At 44.5% G+C, this 21,518-nt stretch overlaps 1 protein-coding gene across 1 annotated transcript in view; it reads right to left on the bottom strand.

Moving 5' to 3' along the window:
- Positions 1-21,518, bottom strand: part of NLRC3 (NLR family CARD domain containing 3) — a 1,491,832-nt gene that overhangs the window by 1,125,130 nt on the left and 345,184 nt on the right. The window contains exon 4 of the mRNA XM_086941402.1: positions 16,525-18,289. Coding sequence (XP_086797528.1) covers positions 16,525-18,289 — 1,765 coding nt within the window. The remainder of the gene's footprint in view (positions 1-16,524; positions 18,290-21,518) is intronic.

The following is a 21,518-nucleotide window of genomic DNA, read 5'->3' as shown; positions in this document are numbered from 1 at the left end:
CACGACAGCATCAATCTGTGCAACCATTTAAAAACACCTGGTTCAAATATGTTCTCTCAATGTTTCAAGCTTTATTACAAATGTAACAAAAAGTTTGTAATAACTTGATGTCCATAAATCCAGTATATGTAACAATTTAGGTTTATTGTAGAATAAAATCAGGTCAGGTAGATAAATAGAATAAGATTGTATAATGATAGAAATAACCCCACCAGGAGCAGATGGACTTCAGCTCAGCCTCCAGATGTAACTGTTCCTGCTTTCAAGCAAATACAATTGGAACACAGATGACATCATAGAGACATGCAGAGATAGAAATGAGAAACACTAAGGAAGGACAAAGAAGAAATGAAAGCAGGATGTAACAAAGTTGTTAATATTTCACTTCTGTTCTTGGATTTTCATCACAATACAATACACTGAACATAATCTTCACAAAAGTTATTTACAAAACTTTAAGCTATTGCCATTATAAATTACAATAACTTTTATTTAAGTATTAATTATTGAAAAAATTAAAAGCCATTGTTATTTGTAATATCAATACATGTAAGTCACGTAAATACAACACATATTGCATTACAAATGCTATAGGTGTCACATTTGCGAAAGTTATAACTATTGGCATTGTAAATGACAAAGCTATTAATTTCGCTATTTTCAAAAACAAAACATAAATAAAAAAATTGTGATTTGCAATACCAATTGCTCAAACTTTCCTAATGCGAGACCTATTGCAATGCAAATGCTTGTTTCTAATGCGGCAAAAGCAAATCTTTTTTTTGCGGACAAGTTTTTACTTTATAGATATAGTGACCAGCCACAATCGATGTTGAAGCGTTACGCCTGTAAAACCGTATTAGCTTGATTATTCTTACTTAAAAATCAACTGTTTGCTCTGCACTGCACTTATTTGGACAGTGTAAACCAGTGCTGGGCAGAGAAGAGTGAAATAAACAATAATGTTCACGTTCGACGATAAACCTTACCACACTGATGTTAACCCCTTGCCCGCGGCCGGAATTCCGCTGCTGTGTGGCACATTCCGATCGCGGGCGTGGTCATGACGGCTGGGAGCCGTCATCATCACACGAGCACTGTGTGCCATGACGGCTCCCAGCCGTCATCAGCATCAAAGGGGTTAAAGGCACTAATTGTTTTACGTTTGATGGCCATTAGACAGAACCTCTTTCGAAAGGCTCTTAAAACTTGGATTTTCAAAATCACTGACACTTCCTGTTTAGCGTTAATTTAAAATCCCACCTCCAGACATACCAGACACTTTCCCACTGAGTCCTCTTTTGGCTCACCTGCTTTTATTCCTCTGCGACCCGTATGATTAGCGCCAAGATGCTCCCTGGAGTGTAAGTCGCGCTTTATAAAAACAATATCATATCATATCATATCACACTCGACCACATCTAGCTGAATAGGCCCTTCTACGATCCACCACCGCCAACCACTAGAAACACAATTAATTGTCCCACTACCTTGTCAGCTGGAGTAACAAGCATTGGCATAGCCAATAGGTCTCGCCTTTGGGACCTTAAAAGTGTTTAACCATGCAACAGTTAATGTTGTTGCACTAAGGATATTGTGCTGCATAAATAAATACTTACAAGGTCCCAAAGGCTAGACCTATTGGCTATGCTTGTTTTTAATGTTAGTGCTGAGTCGAGTTCACAGTAGCCCAGTGCTGCTGCTGCTCAAGGAGCCTGGTCAGGAGGGCCGCATGCGGCCCCTGGGCCACACTTTGAGTATCAGGGCTCTAGGCCTTGGCATCAAGATCAGGGAGTATTCCGGTGGCTGTTTCCTACTTTTTAGGTTTCGCCTGTTGAAATCTCTTGTATTTAATATATCTTAGAAGGGGGCTCTCATCAGTTTCCAAGCCGAATTACTGTGTTCATTTGCTTTCGTGTGGTACTTTTTTTTTTAACTTACCCTAGCTGCACGCATTTACGATACTTCTACTAAAGCTGTTCACACTGTTTAAGCCCCATTCACTGTTACGATAAGATCTCTTCCCACGGAAAAGGTAGACAGCTTCTAACAGTATTTTGGAATGATGCTTTTTATTACTTAGTTGTGTAAAGCAGATGCTTTAGCCTTAAAACGTTTGTGGCATTTTCTATTCATGCCTCAGTACCTTTCTTTGCACTTTGTAGGCATCATCACATTATTTTTTTCAATTTAAACTATTTGGTCATGATGGCCAAATTCTAAATGTTGTTATAAACCTTGCACGTTAAAAATAAAGTTTATATACAAGAGCTATGCTATATTTTACTACTAAACTGGCAGCCACAAGTGCAGTCACCTTGCAGACAACAGGGTCATGATTTGAATGGTGCAGCAGGTGCAGTAGCACCGGGTCCAACATTTGTCAGACCTCTTCTAAACACATAATAATGCCATTATTTGACTACTAAACAGACAGTCACAATTGCAGCTACCTTGAAGTTACAAGGAACTTGATTTGAATGGTGCGGCAAGTGCAGTGGCACCAGGGCAAAGGTTATAGGGACCCCTATAAACCCAGATTATAGCTAAAATATAAAACTAAACAGGCAGTCACAAATGCAGTTACCTTGCAGGCAACAGGGTCATGATTTGAATGGTGCAACAGGTACAGTGGCACTGGGCCCACAGTTGTCAGAACTCCTCTAAACACCTAATATTGCTATATTTTACTACTATAAAGGCAGTCATGATTGCAGTTACCTAGCAGTTGAAAGGAGCTTGATTTAAATGGCGCAGCAGGATCAGGTGCCCCGGGGCCAAAGGTTGTCATAACTCCAGTAAACACCAAATACTGCTATATTTTTCTTGTCAACAGGCAGTCACAAGTGCAGTTATCTAGGAGGCAACAGGGTCATTATTTGAATGGTGCAGCAGGTGCAGTGGCACCAGGTCAAAAGTAGTCATAAGGAATGCGTTACTTACCTGTAACAGCAGTTATCCAGTATTGGTATCTTTCATAGATTCACATGCCTGAATCATTCCCCGTCATCGGGGTGGGAGCCCCCGGTAAATAATAATAGTAATGTCACATAGACATATACTTAGTACTAGGCCAGAGGCCTTACATTAGTAGCCTATCTAGGTCCTTATGTAAAAAAGGACCAAACTTTGGCCAGTAGCCAATCAGCTACCATCACCCTCCACACCATCCTGGAAGGAGCCCTAGTTCCTCAGATTTTTGTAAGCACAGTGCTAAGTAGTACCTACTGAGAGGGTAAAGGTGAGCCCTTCCAGGGGAGGCGGGTGGGTTGCATGTGAATCTATGAAAGATACCAATACTGGATAACTGCTGTTCCAGGTAAGTAACGCATTCTTTATCCAGTATTATGGGTATCTTTCATAGATTCACATGCCTGAATCAGAATAGCAAGCAATAATGAGCACATTTCGTCTAATACATCCGTCAAGACATAATAATCTTATCATAAGTTGTTACACAGTTTACATGATACTGACAACCTGATAAGAAATGTGCGATAAATTACCTGGAAGGTGGGATGATAGGAAGAAGGCTCACCACTAATGAAATAGATGACGTAGGACCGCCTGTCCCACTGCTGCATCCTTCATAAGTTCAGAGTCCAAGCAGTAGTGCCTGGTGAACGTATGTGGTGTCTTCCATGTCGCCGCTCTGCAGATGTCGACAATGAGGAGGTGGATACCGCTCTAGTGGAGTGTGCGCGAACCTTTGAAGGCAGAGGATGGCCCGCCTGTTGGTGACAGAAGGCGATGGCCGCTGAAATCCATCTGGAAATGCTCTGTTTTGTCAATATTAGGCCTTTTCTGGGCCTGCTAAATGCAACAAACAATTGGTTGGACTTCCTAAATTGCTCCGTCCTGTGTATGTAGAATTTGAGACATCGTTTGAGGTCCAATGAGTGTAGAGATCTTTCAGCCGCAGATGATGGATTCGGGAAGAAAGATCTTAGGACAATAGGTTCGTTGAGATGGAAAGAGGATGGAACCTTCGGTATAAACTTAGGGTTAGTCCGTAGAATGACCCTGTCGTTCTTGAACTGGATGAAGGGGTCTTGCACAGAAAAAGCCTGCAGTTCACTCACTCTCCTTGCTGACGTGAGCGCCAGTAATAGAGCTGTTTTCCATGACAAATATTTTAGATCTGCTCTGTGGATTGGCTCAAACGGGTGTTTCATTAGTTGAGCTAGTACCACATTTAGTTGCCATGTAGGTGGAGACGCTCTAACTGGAGGGAAAGTTCTGAATAATCCCTTCAGAAACTGCTTGACTAGTCTGTTGGTCCATAGTGAAGCTCCACACGAAGATCGTCTGAACCTGGATATGGCCGCCAGGTGGACTTTTATGGAAGCGTGTGCCAGTCCTGAATTGGCTAGGTGGAGTAAGTAGGGCAGAATTTGTGCTGGAGTAGAAGTGAACGGATGTAATTTCTGAGCTCTACACCACAAACAGAACCTTTTCCACTTAAGGGAATACGTCTTATTAGTACTTTCAGCCCGGGCCCGGGCTAAGACGACCCTGCATTCCTGTGGAATATCTAAATCCTGGAACTCTCTGAACTCAGGAGCCAAGCCGATAATTTTAGAGATGTTGGATCCGGATGCTGGACTTGTCCCTGGTTCATAGTGAGGAGATGAGGGCATGTCCTGAATAGAATTGGAGGTTCCAGCGATAGAAGGTGTAGTTCTGTATACCAGTGCTGGGGCGGCCACGCTGGGGCTATCAGGATCATGGTACAACTCTCTGCTTTCAGTTTCCGGAGAACCCTGGGGATCAGGGGAAACGGTGGAAAAGAGTAAGCAAAGACGTTGCACCATGTCATCGAAAAGGCATTCCCTAGGGACCTTTTCTGGGGAAGCCAGCTTGCGTAATGTTGGCATTTCGCGTTCACTTCCGTCGCAAAGAGATCCAGGTGAGGCTTGCCCCAACGAGAGAACACTGAGTCGAGCGTCTTCTGGTCGAGCTCCCACTCGTGGCAAATGGAGCGCTGCCTGCTTAGCGAGTCTGCCAGGGTGTTGTCTACTCCTGGGACATACTCTGCCCGCAGAGAAATGTTGTGTTGTAGCAGCCAGATCCAAATTTGCTGAGATTCTCGAGACAACGTCCTGGATCGAGTACCCCCCTGTTTGTTCAGGTAGTGCATTGTGGTGGTGTTGTCCGTCCTCACAAGCACTGGGGAGTTCCTGATTCGGGGTAGGAATGCTCGAAGAGCCAAGCGCACTGCTCGTAACTCTAGCAGATTGATGTGGAGTTGTTTTTCTGCCACTGACCGTGTACTTGCAGTTCTTGAAGGAACGCCCCCCATCCTTCCAGTGAAGCGTCTGTGGTTATTACATGAGGAGAGACTGGGAGTAGAAAAGGAAGGCCCTTGTTTAAGTTGTCGCCCAGAAGCCACCATCTCAGCGCTTTCTTCATGACCTGAGTGATCTTGATCCAGTCGTCGAAGGATCCTGTACTTTGGATCCACTGATTTGTTAAGACTTCCTGTAGAGGCCGCATGTGGAGGCGACAGTGAGGAATGAGAAAAATGTTGGAAGACATCATTCCTAGCAACGACTTGAAGAGTGGAACCTTGACTCTCTTTCTGGTCTGAATGTGGACGGCCAGGGTCTTCAGCTTGACCTGACGTTCTCTGGAAGGGAAGGCTTTCTCCTGTTGTGTATCCAACGTTGCTCCCAGGAAATTGAGACGTTGTGACGGTTGTAGAGTTGACTTTTCCTGGTTGAGTGTTAAGCCTAGGTTCTCGAAGAGATGAAGGCAGGCCGTAGAGGACCTGGCGACGCCTGTCCGAGTAGGAGCTTTGACGAGCCAGTCGTCTAGGTAGGGAAAGACTTGGTGATGATGCTGGCGAAGGTATGCCGCTACTGGAGACAGACACTTTGTGAAGATGCGTGGAGCTGACTTCAGGCCGAATGGTAATACTCTGAACTGGTAGTGTCTGCCTGCCACTGCAAACCTCAGGAATTGTCGATGACTCTTGTGAATGAGGATATGAAAATAGGCATCCTGGAGGTCTAAGGATACCATATAGTCTTTTGAATTGAGTAGGTGTAATACCTCCTGGAGGGTAACCATACGGAAGGACTGCTTCTTGAGGTATTTGTTTAGGTTTCTCAGATCCAGTATTGGTCTCCACTGCTTCTTCTCCTTTTTTCTGATCAGGAAGAATCGGGAATAGAATCCTCTACCCTTCTGACCTCGAGGAACTCTTTCCACTGCTCTTTTCTGGAGCATTAAAGAGAGCTCTTGTTGAAGACATAGGACATGGTGGGTTCGGAGGAGGATGTTCCACAAACTCCAAAGTGTGTCCAAAGCGAACTAACTGCAAAACCCAACGATCTGTTGTAATTCGCTTCCAATTGTGAAGGAAGTTGGTAATTTTCCCTCCAACTACGAATTGTGGAGAAGAGGTGGAGGCCTGCTGGAGAAAGCAGTCATTGGCGTCTGTAATTGTCTTTCTTTCCTCCTTTCCCTCGAAAGGACGACTTGTTGTATGAGGATCGCCCTTGTTGTTGCTTCTGCTGATATTGAGGCTTGTACTGCTGGGAAGAGTTATAAGAGGACTTGTAACCTTGATAGCTGCCACGATTCTGTTGCCCTCTACCTCTGGATCCTCGAAAGGAATTATTTTTGTATTGCAGGGTGCCTAGGGCTTTCGCCGTGTCGGTATCCTTCTTAATACCTTGCAGCATGTCATCGATATGCTCACCGAAGAGCAGTTCCCCATCAAATGGCATGTCTAGAACTTTGGATTGCACTTCAGGCCGGAATGCGGTGGCTTTAAGCCAGCCCTGGCGTCTCAAAACCGCTGCTCCTGCCAATTGACGAAAGCCTGTGGAAGCGATATCCAAGGGCACATCGATCATCTCTGAGGCAGAGAGTTCGCCCTCCAGCAAAATCTTCTTAACCTCTTCTTTCTGGTCTTCTGGGATCGCTGCTGGATATGGGGCTATATCTGCCCTTATCTGTCGATTGTAGCGACCTAGTAATGCCAGAGAATTTGCAGCCCTGACTGATAGGGCGGACATGGAGGAAAATCTCTTGCCGATGGCATCAAGTTTTCTCCCCTCTTTATCAGGAGGCGCTGTTATTGCCGCTGACGGGTTGCTGGACTTCTGCTGAGCGGCCTGTGATATAACCGAGTCAGGTTTAGTTTGGCCAGTTAAACATGCGGGTGCAGTGTCTGGGGCTTTGTACTTCCTTTCAAGTCTAGCCGGCACTGGAATAAGAGAGGAAGGATTTTTCATTATTTTAAGTCCTTGCTCCCATATATAATCGATTACTGGAATGGAGCGAGCAGATCTCTTGAAGGGTTCCTTAAAATCATGAAGGAAACAGTCCTGTGTTTCCGATGCTATTTGGATGTTGAACCTTGCAGCCGCTCTCTCTACGATATTATGGAATCCCCCTAAATCTTCAGGGGATGAATCGTCCTGTACTTGGTCCAGTGATGCTGAATCCGCGTTGGCGTTATCCTCAGAATCATCATCATCATCATGTATTTCACCTTCCTCCTCTTGGGCTTCGTCACCTCTCATTTCTTCTTCATATTCATCCTCATCCGAAGAAATTTGAGGAGGTAATTTCTCTTGTTCCTGACGCACAACCAGCGGAAGTGGCCGCTGTCGATGTTGATGAGTTGGCGCTTCCTGTTGTGCCTGTACTCCTGATGCAGGAGAAGATGATGGGAATCTTTGTTTCTAGTCCGCAATTAGAAACTGGAGGTCAGAGACAATTGACGCTGGAAGGCACACCATAGGCTGGACAGTGGTATGCTGTTGAACTTCCTCTTGAATTGTAACCTCCTCCAAATCTTCACAGTCCGAACTCTCATGAACTTTTATGTTAAGATGAGATGGACTGGACGCTATGGGAAACATGGTCTCCATCTCAGGATCTTCTGATTCTAGAAACTGCGTTGGCAGCAGCTGTTGGACCTTGCTAGGTGAGGTCATCTCTGGTGTCACCCGGCATGATGGCATCTTAAAATGTGTATATGTATACTTCAATGAGGGAGAGCCCTTAGATTGTAGATCCGTTGACGCGGTGTCCGTCGACGGTGGAGCGTCTATGATTTTTTAAGTTTTATCAGGCATTTTCATCGTCGACTGTATCGTCGTCATTGATGTTCTCGTCGACGTCGACGACAATGATTTCTTCGTTGACGGCGGCATCGACACTGTAGTAGTCGACGATGATGGCTTCCTCGACGGTCTCGTCGTCGACGGGCTCGTCGACGGTGGTGTCAACGACGATGGCTTCGTCGACGGTGCCCTCGTTGACAGTGTCCTCGTCGACGAGGTAGTCTTCGTTGACGGTGGGGTCGTCGTCGACGATGGGATCTTCGTCGACGCTGAAGTCCTCGTCGACGATGGGATTTTCGTCGATGCTGAAAGCTTCGCCTTCGTCGACGATGAAGCCGACGTCGACGGGAGCGTCGACAGATGCGTCGTCGACGGTTTTGTGACAGGAATGATAGAAGGTATGGACCTACCCATCGTCGACGATATTGTAGAAGTCGACGCCATGGAGAAAGTAGACGCCGTGGATGTCCATATGGAGACTGTCGACATCATCACAGGCAGGCCAGAAGACACCATAGCAGGCTTCTTGAAGTCTGTCATCTGAAGAGAAGGTTTCTGAGGCTTGACCTTAAGATGACCCTCCATGGACTTTGGCTTCTTGTGGGGAGGCGCAGCAGACTGACCTGGGGATGTCAGTCGAGGCCTTTTAGGAGAGGATTGGAAACTCCTGAAGGAACACTCGCTCTCACCTGAAGAGACTGTTTGATCTTTGTCCTTTAGTCTCTGAAGCCACAGAAGCAGGCGCCCTTCCCTGTCCTTCAATGTTTTGACCGGGAGAGTGCGACAAATCTTACATTCCTTGGCAGAATGCTGAGGATAGAGGCAATACAAGCAGTCTTCATGCTTGTCCTCTATATGCAACCTCATTTTACTACAAGAGACACAGGGTCTAAAAAGCCCTTTTTTAGGAGTAGTAGACATAATAAATACCAATACTCCTTCCAAAGCTGAAACTTGAAGAGAAAATAGGATAAATCCAAGATATGGGAAAAAACCTGAGCAGAGCTCAGTGGAGACTCCCTTAGCACGACGTGCGGTAGAAAATCTGAGGGACTAGGGCTCCTTCCAGGAAGGTGAGGAGGGTGATGGTAGCTGATTGGCTACTGGCCAAAGTTTGGTCCTTTTTACATAAGGACCTAGATAGGCTACTAATGTCGGGCCTCTGGCCTAGTACTAAGTATATGTCTATGTGACATTACTATTATTATTTACCGGGTGCTCCCACCCCGACGACGGGGAATGATTCAGGCATGTGAATCTATGAAAGATACCCATAATACTGGATAACAACACTTAACACCAATTTTTGGTATATTCTACATCTAAACAGGCAGTCATAAATGCAGTTATCTAAAAAGCGCTATGGTCATAATTTCAATGGTGCAGCAGGTGCAGTGAGACTGGAACCCAAAGCTCTAGGAATCCCTCTAAACCCCAAATATTGCAATATATTACTACTAAACAGGCAGTCACAAGTGCAGTTACCTAACAGACAATAGGTTCATGGTTAGAATGGTGCAGCAGATTCAGTGGCACAGAGGCCAAACGTTGTCATAACATCTCTAGACTCCAAATTTTGTTATATTTTACTACTAAACAGGCAGTCACAAATGCAGTTATCTTGCAGGCACTAGGGGCATGATTTGAATGTTGCAACAGGTGCAGTAGCACCGGGCCCAAAAGTTGTCAGAACACCTCTAAACACCAAATATTACTATAGCCTTATAGCCAGCCGTAGCGGGCTATACCGGCTATTAAAGGCCCGCTCCTGGGCTAAAGGCCGGAGCCGAATGCGAGGGACTTTAACAAGGGACGGGACTTTAATAGCCGGTATAGCCCTGCTACGAAGAGCTATAAGGCTATTTGAACATTCTGCCACTAGAGGGAAGAATGTTCAAACAAATAAAACAAAGGCCTCTCTAGGGAAATTAAATCCCCTTGAGCTCCAAGAGGCCTTTGCAAAACATTGGAATGTTGCTCTGCAGGCCTTAATCGGCCCGTAGAAGCAGGGAGCACTCCATTGTCTGCAAAGGAGCTCCCAACTTTCCAATGTTCTGATATGATTTCCTACTAAACAGGCAGTCACAAATGCAGTTATCTTGCAAGCACTAGGGGCATGATTTGAATGGTGCAACAGGTGGAGTAGCACCGGGCCCAAAAGTTGTCAAAACTCCTCTAAGCACATAATATTGCTATTACACCAATTGATTTTATTATTTCCTTCTCATTTCATTTTTCAAAATGTTGCTATTAATTACCCGCACTATACCACTGGTAACAGCAGAGTATATTGCCTTTTTGTAAATAAATAAGTCATAACACTTTAACAGACTTTCTGTAACTTATATTGTACAACTACTCGGCAAGCTACAAATTATAACAAAAAACAGGTTATTATTAATCACATAGGCTTCGCCTAATGCATTACCCATGCTTGTTTTACTTTGCAGCCATTAAGTTTGGCAGGTCTGGGGTGCCCCTTTTGTGACAACAGAGCAAGTGGTCCAAAAAAAGTCCAACACGATAACATTTTTATTCGAATTTTCAGTGGCAACCGGGAGTGAGGAAAGACACCGAATGAGGGGGGAACAACGGGAATGACGAAACACACGATGAGTACTTGCGGGAGTGGGACATAGCGGGGGTAATTGTTACAGGCCGATTTATTTATTTTTCATTAATTTGAAACAGCACCTTACATAACTTGCTTAATTTACTGCAAATTGTATTGGCGCATGATAGTCTGTTTCTGGTGAAAAAAATCATACAAACATTAAAAAAGTAACCGGGACTCAGGATCTTTGTGATGTGTGTCAAGTTTCATAAAATGGTCCTCTTGCAAGAGTTTTTTCAAGTCAAGTCAAGTCAAATCAAATAATGCTTTATTCCAGGGTTCACCCATAAAAGCATGAACAATCAAGAATATAAAATCAGATTAACAATCGTTTCTGTTACAAGATAAAACTTTCAGTTAAAAAGTAGGACTTGATTACTATAAAACAGATTAAAAATTAGATACTGATGCAGAGTAAAATGTATATAACAAAAAAAATTAAAAACAAAAATAGCAAATATAAAATGCTGACAGACTAACAATAAAAAACAATCATGTGACTAACAATCTTTGTCTAATAGACCACGCCCATCCAAGGTACTTAGCTGTGGCTATTGCTAGAGGCATTAAAGTGCTAGTGCATACAATACGTAGAGCTACGGTGCTACTAGTGGTACCCAGGTTCTTGCACGTTGGAGTTAGCCAAATGCGTCTTGGATCAGCATATGCTGTGCAAGAAAATAGGAAATGTCCAATTGTTTCTTTGGCAGCACCGCAAGCGGGGCAGCTATCAGTAGATCCGCTTCCCCACCTTCCTGTCAGAGATCTAATTGGAAGTGCGCCCGCTCTTAGTTGGAAAAGGAGCTTTCTGTCGCCCGGTCTAGTTATAGCGTCCCAGTAGGGTTCGAGGCAGGGGTACAACTTGGCTTCTAAAAAACCTCCAGCCATGGTCGCTGCACTAGAGCTACTCCAATTCCGAGCAGCCACCTTCTCCCAATAGATTTCTTTTATGATTTTTTTAGTAGGAAATATGGTTCCTGCTGGATCATCCCAAAGCAACCGGAGACCAAGTTCGCTCAGAATTGTTCTTAGTATTTTAAGCCATCCGATTTTGTGAAACACGTCCGCTTTGATGATATCTAGAAACCCCTCGGCATAATAGGAAAGCTCAAGCAAGAGTTTTTTCATATTTGTGCAATTGTAGTTATTTAAAAAAATTCAAGATCATGCTTCTATTTTGCAAATGAGTTTTTAAATAGGTCGCCATTGAAAAAAAGCATTTGCAATGCAATAGGTCTCGCATCGAGACACATTTGAGCAACAGAAAGTGCAAATAAAAATGTGTGTTTATCTAGCTCCTGAAAAGTAAGAAAAAGCATCTGTAACGTCCAAAGCAAATTGGCAAAAGTAGAAAAAAAGCGAGAATTATTGGATGAGTAATTTGCTTATAGATGTATGCATTGTATTGCATTTAATATGTAATAGAAATAGAAGACTTAATAAACAGAACAGTGCATGTAAATGTTGTGGTGGTGAGTGATGCTGTTGTGTTGCAGAGTTAATATGTTGTTGTGCTGCTCACAAAGCAGGAAACTAATGATGAATACGGCAGGGCGCCAGCGAGTGCAAAAGCCCAATTAACAAAATGTAATAACAGACACGCCCTACGTAAACACCAGCACCAATAAATCGGACATTCAGACCTACAATATCTGAAAGCAAAGCTTTTAACACTGATACTGACTCACTAACATTGGCATATAAATTGTATATGAAGGCCAAGTATATTTGGAGACAGATTATATTGCACAGAAACCTCTAACATTTGTAGGGCTTTACAAGTGACACGACAGATGGGCTGTTTAGTCCTGACAATAGATAGATACATGTACTCCTGTCAGCACCTTTTGATGACACGTGGCATCTCTGCAACTTGGCTAATGGGGTGCACGGCACTCTACTCATGAAGCTTTAGTCTTCTTTGTGGGTCCAATATGTGTTTTTACATTTGATGTAATTAAATTGCAGTTTAGTTCCCTGTGCGCGATGTTAACACTAATTCAATTGCAGTGTAGTTTTCTGTGCGCGTGCCGCTGTTTATTATATAAATACTTATTTTCTTATGAAGCATTGCTCTTCTTTGTGGGTCCAATATGTGTTTTTACATGTGAGGCGTGACGCTGTTTATTATACAAATACTTACCTTATGGAGCATTGCTCTTCTTTGTGGGTCCAATATGTGTTTTTCTTTTACATGTGACGCTATTCAATTGATTTTCACTTTCCTGTGCGCGTGCCGCTTGATGCTTGCCCCAAACAACAAACTAAAGACACACGGCATTAGGCGCGTTCTCTACAGCGCAGCGCCCGCCCGGCAGAGTCTCAAAACGTTATGCTAACGCACCAGCTGAAGCGCGTGCTAGGAATGAAATATAAACAAACACGCAAGTCATTAGGCACGTTCACTACACCAGAGCTGCAGCGCCCGAGAATGTCCACGGGATGCTAACGCGCCAGCTCAAGAGCGTGCTAGAAAAGATATCTAAACAAACACGTATGTCATTAGGCGCGTTCTCTACACCAGAGCTGCAGCGCATGGGAATGTCTCAACATGTGATGCTAGCACGCAGGCTGAAGCGCGTGCTAGAGATGAAATTGCCTAAGAAATGCGCGTAACCACCCCGCTCAGCCATTCCCAGGAAACCCACAATAGGTCTTTCGCTGGAGCAGCGCTACGCGCTGCTAACACCAGCGAGACCTAAAAATGTGTCTACTTTGTACAAGTCTGATGTTTATAGGATATACATTTTCAAAAGTCTTTTATGTGTATAACTGCACGAGTTCACAATACACCACCCATACGCACATCTATATAACAACGTGCGTAATGTGGCTAGAATGTTTAGTTACATAGGCATTTACAAAATACCTTTATTTGAGTAAATTGCCTGAAAAGTCAATGTAAACGTGCATGTTTTCACGGTCTCTTAAACGTCACAAAGTCCCCAACCACCATTCCCTAAGAGAGTTCCCAAATGACGACGAATGTCACAATTTGTCAAATGAAAACTTTACTTTCACTGTTGCAAAGTAGAACAGATGCAACCTTATTAGTACTGTCACGAACCAATGACATTATAATGTCGGGGCAGGATACAACCTGATAAAAGGAGTAAATAAATGCTGCCATTGGACGCTACAGACTCTGCAGAGCACAATGATATGGATAAAATGACACATCGAGATAATACCTCCAATGGGGTAACCGAAAAAGTGTCTACACGATCACACTAATTGTTAGTAATGGAGTAGGATTAGAAAGAGCTATACCTGACTGAACCAGGGCCATCCCCAATAACCTGCCACGCCAAGCTATTTACCTGATGCTGGCAAGAAGTTAAGAATGTATTAAGAAACAAGGGTGCCCCAATATATGAACCTGGGGTAGTCAATAGTATTATGAATAAACAATGGTTCATTTAAGGCCAAACGTCCGAAACAAACAGAAGCTGTTGATTGGAGAAAGTGTAAATCACTTAGCCAATGGCATGAGTCATATTATTGAATAAATGCCGGAGGGAACAACAATTTATAATTGTACGAAGGGACACAGGTGGGCATTGATATCATAAATCATTTTTTTATGAATATTATATAAAAACTTTTGAAATATAGTTCACATGCTCACAAAAAGTGAATAAGGGTGTGGTGTGACGAGTGAAGGTGCCATCGCATTGACAACATAAGGAAAAACGCTGGAGATCATGTTTTACCCTTTCCTCCAATCAATAGCTTCTGTTTGTTTGTTTGTTTGTTTGTTTAGGACCTATTGGCAAGAAGACAAAAAGCCAGCGAAATTATTTCATCCAAAGAATCCAATTGATATTAACATCTTTTGTTTTTGCACAGTGTTTGTTTTGTCGAACAACTTGTGTAAAAGCTGCTACTGCGAATGATTTGAGTCTCAAAGGTCGCCATTGGCGTGTCACTCGGTAAATAAAATGCACTCTGTGTATTTTATTAAAGAGGCAATAGTTCTGTGTGCCATCCATCACTCCTAAAAAATAATAATTATCAGCATATTTTATTTATACAGTGACCGTGAAAAGTGCACATTTTGGATAAACTAACCAAGAAAAAAATTATGTTTAATGTTTTCACTTTTAATGACTTCTATGCCCAAATATTAAGTATTCGTTTAAGAATCAAAGAGATACATGTGATTTACAATAGGTGAAAACAGGACTGGTTTGATCAAGTGTGTGATGTCTGTGAGTGTGACTCTGAAAAGGAAAGCTGAGTTAACGGGGACCTGGGCATTTTCATCTAGTGCAGAATATTCTTCAGGGTCAGCCCTATTCTGAAACTGGTGTCTTTGTGGAGGTGCAAGGTAACATGCAAATGGAACATATGAGTAGGAAGATTAATTCAGAAGAATGTTTCATGCAGGAATGTCGTCCCCAGGTAACTGAGGGATGCAGAGAGGTGTGATGGGCCTTGCAAAACATGACCTTTTAGGTTTGGCCTTTGAAACAGCTTTAACTGTCTCACCAATCTATTGTTTTTCTAAAACCAATCATACATAATATATGCATCAAGGGGCATGTGGTTAGCGGGCCTCAGTCTATTAAATTGTCATTCAAGTTTTGCCTCGTCCACCACAGCATTAAATCATGTGGGCATGAGTCAGCGCATTTTACGCATCGGTGCCTTTCATTTTGAGTGACTGCACACAGAATGTGCACATTGTTTGTAAAATGAGTTCCTTTCTTTTCAGTGGCAAAGCTAATTTAAAGTGTGCTTTTTTAATTCAATGTACCTGTATATTAACTTTAAATACCACCTATTTATTTTGCATGCACTTCCTTTTAACTTTTATGTTATTAACGGCCAGATTCATGAAAGACCCGTTTTGCGAGTCTGAAATAGCGATTCATAAGGAATCGCTATTACAGACTCGCAAAACGGGATTCATGTAGGAATCGCAAAATGAAATGCGATTCCTACAGATTCCTTATTTGCGATTAGCAAATTGCTAATCGCAAATAAGGAATGAATGGGGAGTATTCCTTATTTGCGATTAGCAATTTGCTAATCGCAAATAAGATAGCAATTTGAAGGGTGCCAGGGGTATCCAAAGGACACCCTGTAGTACCCCTTAAATGCACATTTCAACAGGTGTTGCGCACACACGTGTCCAAAGGACATGTGTGTGTGTAACATGCAACTTAGAAAAATGCTTTTAAAAGCATTTTTCCAAGTTTTCGCTATTTACCACGAGGTTTGACCTCGCGGTAAATAGCAGCCGAAATTTGCGAATTCGCAATTTTAAAATGTTTCAAGAATAGCATTTAAGGAATCTCTAATAGAGATTCCTTAAATGCTATTCCTCGCAAATGTGCGAGTTTCTAAATAGCGAATTTTGCATTTGGGATGATGAATCCCAAATGCAAAAATTGCACTCGCAAAGGGCCAGATTCTCAGAATCTGGCCCTTTGCGAGCACAAATATGAATGATGAATCAGGCTGAATGTAACATAGTAACTGCCTGCACATTGAGTGGTTAGTTAAGTTGCGTTTCACTCTCGTCTCCTTCACACTTATCAATAATACAATGCACGGCGCAACGGAAAGACTTGCTGTTTAAAAAAGATCACTAATAAAAACAGTCTCATTTGTGAATGATACTCAATCCAAAAAAGTTATTGACATCATAAAGAAGCCATGTTTAGGTGACACCATTTCTTTTTTTCCTTTGTATTTTTGTGGCACAAGCTTGCAAAAAAAAAAAATACATAATAATTAACCAGCGCACCAGCTTGCCAAGGTCATACATGTTGGCTTTGCCTATGTTAGTTCTCACTTTTGATGTCACAGAGGACCACCTACCGGAGGTTGCTGCAGTACAGAAGAGGCGAGAGCAGGCTTTTAAGCAGGTTGTAGGTGAGGCAGTAGGAGAGGTTGGTCTCCTCAAAGCATGCGTCAGACACGTGAAGCAGATAGGCAAGTACAGAGCAGTTCACTGGCGTCAGCTTGCCTGCCAGGCGCTCGCTTCTCAGGGCATCCTCAACACTCCTGGCAAGCTCTGTGTGCTGCAGTTCATGCAGGCAGTGCATCACATTTATGGTCCTTGAGCTGATGTTGTAGTTGGTATTGAGGCAGCTTTGAAGAAACTCAATAACTTGACTCCTACAAAGGCTGCTCTCGTCCTTTGGCATAAGCAACCCGGAGAAGACCCTGCTCACCTGAGGGGAGAGAAGGCCAGACAAAAAGCGCACAAATATGTCCAAATGCCCCTCATCTGACTGCAAGGACCTCTGCATGGCATTCTTAAAGTGATTCAAGAAGCCTAACTTTGGCCATGACATCCCGCTTTCCGTAAAGAGGTCAAAGATCGATCTCTTGGCAGCCATATAATAGTATGTTGCAGCTAGGAACTCCTGAAGTGATAAGTGACAAAAAAAATACACAGAGGAAAAATGCGTATCTTCTTTCAGTAATATTCGGCTACACAGACTACCCTGTAGTGACAGAAGATCGATGCTGTTGCTTTTTATGTCCTGTTCGTAAAACACATACTTTTTCTTGATCAGGCCATAAAATGCCAACTTTCCAAGGTTGGGGATCAACTTCCGACTGTTGTTAAGAGCTTGGTCAATTCTATACGTTTCCCGGTCCTTCTCTGCCCAGTCACTGCTGCATAGAGCCATCCTGAAATAGTAGGAGTAAATTTCCGACAACGTCTTGGGAGCATCTGCCAATTCCGCAGATGGCTGAATAGTGTTTGAGATAATGTATCCAATAGAGGAGCCCACAATCAAGCATACCGCTGGCACCGAGCACAAAACATGTAGCGATCTGTTGGCACTAATGTAACTTAAAACCTGGTTAGATAAGTCTCTGTTCTCAAAAAACATCTTATCCAAAAATTCCTTGATTTCCATATCACGGAGACCTCGAATTTCAGTCATGCGGTCAACAAGTCCTCCTGGTATCTGGCTGGCAGCAATCGGTCTAGAAGTGATCCATATGGTGGCCTCTGGAAACAGGTTCCCACGAATTACATTGGTGACAAGGCTGTCCAATTGTAGCTCCTTTTTGGGGTCTGTGCAAACAACAGCATTTGAAAAATCAAGAGTGGATTTAAACTCATCCAGGCCATCCAGGATTAGGAGGGTCCTGACCGCCCCACTGGAGAGGTAGCTAGGCTCTGTTATGTGGGGGAATGCTGTCCTAATTAGTCTTTCAGCAGATAACTTATCGTAGCTGTTCAATTCCCGAAAAGTTACTGGAAGCACAAAGGGGAAGTCTTTACACAGATCCCCCTTGGTCCACATGTAAACAAACATTTTCACTAATGTAGTTTTGCCCACCCCAGCCACCCCAACAGTGACTGAGATCCTAGGTGGAAAGCTGTATTTTGACAATGGCTGGAAGAGTTTTTCCAAAGACACCTTCCTGGTAACAGTTCTTGTGCCTCGACTGGCTTCGAGCTGTGTTACATCATGTTCCCGTTGTTGGATGTCTGTCAATCCTTCTACCAGCAGGAGATTGGTCAGTCTTTCCGGGGAATTTTTTTCCAATATGGGACCCAGTTCCATGCTGGATTTATACCTCATCTGGAGAACCTCTGAATGCCTCTGCACCAGGGGATCTGTTGAAAAAGGAACATGGTGGTTAGTTGGCATTTAGGAACACTGTAAACCAGCAGGCTTTGCAGAAACATTGCAAGCAAATTCCAAAAAAGGTTGAGTTAATTTCTAATGTCTGTGGTCTTATAGGAATGATGAAACACATACAATGTGTGAAAAGTTATTATGTCTTACTCTTAGGCATCTTATCCAACTAAGAGTGACCCTATGGAGGAACCAAGGACAAAGTCAACCTGCATGTTAAATCAGTCAGTGCCTTTGAATCAGTCAGTGTCAGTGATTCACTCCTCGCCTCTGCCTTGAGTGATCGCTCCCCTGTCTGCACTGTGCAACGTGGTATCGTACTTTTTAAAAGCTGCATTGTGACTAAGTTTGCTGAATTCATAGCGCCAGGATTATACAGCGTTTTCATTGCTTGCTGCTTAGAACTGGTATCGTACTTTTTAAAAGCTGCATTGTGACTAAGTTTGCTGAATTCATAGCGCCAGGATTATATAGCGTTTTCATTGCTTGCTGCTTAGAACTGGTATCGTACTTTTTAAAAGCTGCATTGTGACTAAGTTTGCTGAATTCATAGCGCCAGGATTATACAGCGTTTTCATTGCTTGCTGCTTTGAACTGGACCTGCGCATTGTTTGTGTGATATCCCCCGGCGCCCTGCTCTGCCCTCCCCTCCATTTTGATCCTGTTGTTGTTGTGCTCCGTTCCCTTGAGCCCGCCACGCCTCCCAGCTGAGCCGCCCTCCCACTAGCATTAAAAAGCGTCCTCTGACCTCACAGCGCTGTGATTCACTCCTCGCCTCTGCCTTGAGTGATCGCTCCCCTGTCTGCACTGTGCAACGTGGTATCGTACTTTTTAAAAGCTGCATTGTGACTAAGTTTGCTGAATTCATAGCGCCAGGATTATACAGCGTTTTCATTGCTTGCTGCTTAGAACTGGTATCGTACTTTTTAAAAGCTGCATTGTGACTAAGTTTGCTGAATTCATAGCGCCAGGATTATACAGCGTTTTCATTGCTTGCTGCTTTGAACTGGACCTGCGCATTGTTTGTGTGATATCCCCCGGCGCCCTGCTCTGCCCTCCCCTCCATTTTGATCCTGTTATTGTTGTGCTCCGTTCCCTTGAGCCCGCCACGCCTCCCAGCTGAGCCGCCCTCGCCCCTCCCCCTCCACTCTCCATATATGACAGTGGTTCCCGCGCGCAGCGTCCACGCGCAGCGACCGCGCCCAACCCGCGCCGAAGGTGCGCCAAAGGTAAGCCCGTCTACGCCCGTCCGCGCCTGGATCGCGCCCAGCGCCAGTCCCCCTGCCCCTCGCGCTGCCCAGCCCTCCCGCATTACCTACGATGCCTCCACCCTCCTAGCCCTTAACCCAGGTCGCGCCCCCAACTGCGTCCAAGCCGCTCTGGGACACACCCATGGACCTTTCTCCTGCTACTCCTGCAAATTCATCGACACCGTCTACAACTCCGCTACGATCTCACCTCAGATTCCCGACCCCAACCACCTACAATGCATCCTGCTCAACACCCGCTCGGTCCACAGGCACGCCATTGACCTTTGGAATCTACTAGACACCATCTCTCAAGACGTCGCCTTCCTAACAGAAACATGGATGAACGCTTCCTCCGCCCCAGACATCACCATTGCCATCCCTGAAGACTATAAGATCACACGCAAGGACCGTACCAGCCACACAGGAGGAGGAATCGCTATTGTCCATAAAAAATCAATCCACATCTCTACCAGCTCTGACGCCAATCTCGCCAACTCTGAACACCTTCACTTCCAGATCCACATCGACCCCAAGACCACGCTCAGAGGCACCCTCCTTTACAGACCACCAGGACCCCGCGCAAAATTCAGTGAAGACATCACGGACTTCATCACTCCACACGCGCTCCCCTCCAAAGATTACATCCTTCTGGGAGACCTCAACTTTCACCTTGAAAAGAACAACGACCGCAACACCACCACCCTCCTGGACAACCTCGCCAACCTTGGACTTAAACAACTGGTCACTTCCCCCACCCACATAGCAGGTCATACTCTCGACCCTATCTTCACCTCCAGCAATCACGTCTCCTTCAGCCACACTACGGCTCTCCTCTGGACTGACCACAGCTGCGTTCACTTTACCTACAACAAGCCGAAACCCATCAACCACCCCCAACCGACTCTGCAAAGAAACTGGAACAAAATCACCAGCGACCAGATCTCCTCATCGCTCCTTCTAAACACCCCAGCCCACTCTTCCAACCCAGACCAAGCTGCCACCAACTTCACCCTATGGTTATCCAACAGCGCCGACATCCTAGCACCATTGAAAAAACGTCAAAGCAAACCTGGCAGCAAGAAGGCCTCATGGTTCAACGATGATCTTAAGAAGTCCAAGAAACTCTGCCGCTCCCTTGAAAAGGCCTGGAAAAAAGACCCAACCACCAGCACCAAGGACGCCTTCAAAAACGCCACCCGCATACACCACCAACTAATCCGAAAGGCAAAGAAAACAGCGTTCAAGGATCGACTAGACTACAACGCCCACAACAGCAAGGAACTTTTCAACATCGTCAAGGAATTTACCAATCCCTCGGCCAACTCCAACGACATCACCCCCTCTCAAGCTCTCTGCGACTCCCTAGCCACATTCTTCCACAACAAAATTGTAGACATCCACAACAGCTTCGACAACCAACCCGGCGACCAACCCACCCAACCATACGCTGAACATTCACCCCCCTTGAACACCCTTAACGACTGGAACCCAATCTCCACTGAGGACACCATCCGCATGATGAACTCCATTCACTCAGGATCCCCCACAGACCCATGCCCTCACCACATCTTCAACAAAGCAGACTCCGTTATAGCACCGCACCTCCGAGACGTCATCAACTGCTCCTTCAAATCCGACACCTTCCCGGAAAGCTGGAAACACGCTGAACTCAGCGCCCTTCTGAAAAAACCCACAGCGGACCCCACCGAACTCAAAAATTACCGCCCCATCTCGCTCCTTCCATTCCCGGCCAAAGTCATCGAGAAAGCTGTCAACAACCAGCTCGCCGCTTTCCTCGAAGCCAACAAATCCCTCGACCCCTCACAGTCTGGCTTCCGAGCAAAACACAGCACTGAGACCGCCCTCATCGCAGCAACAGACGACATTCGAACTCTACTGGACAATGGAGACACAGTCGCCCTCATCCTCCTCGACCTCTCTGCAGCCTTCGACACAG

Source organism: Lissotriton vulgaris, chromosome 10 (assembly GCF_964263255.1).
Source record: "Lissotriton vulgaris chromosome 10, aLisVul1.2, whole genome shotgun sequence".
Lineage (NCBI taxonomy): Eukaryota > Metazoa > Chordata > Amphibia > Caudata > Salamandridae > Lissotriton > Lissotriton vulgaris.
This window is presented reverse-complemented; position numbering and strand designations above follow the sequence as displayed.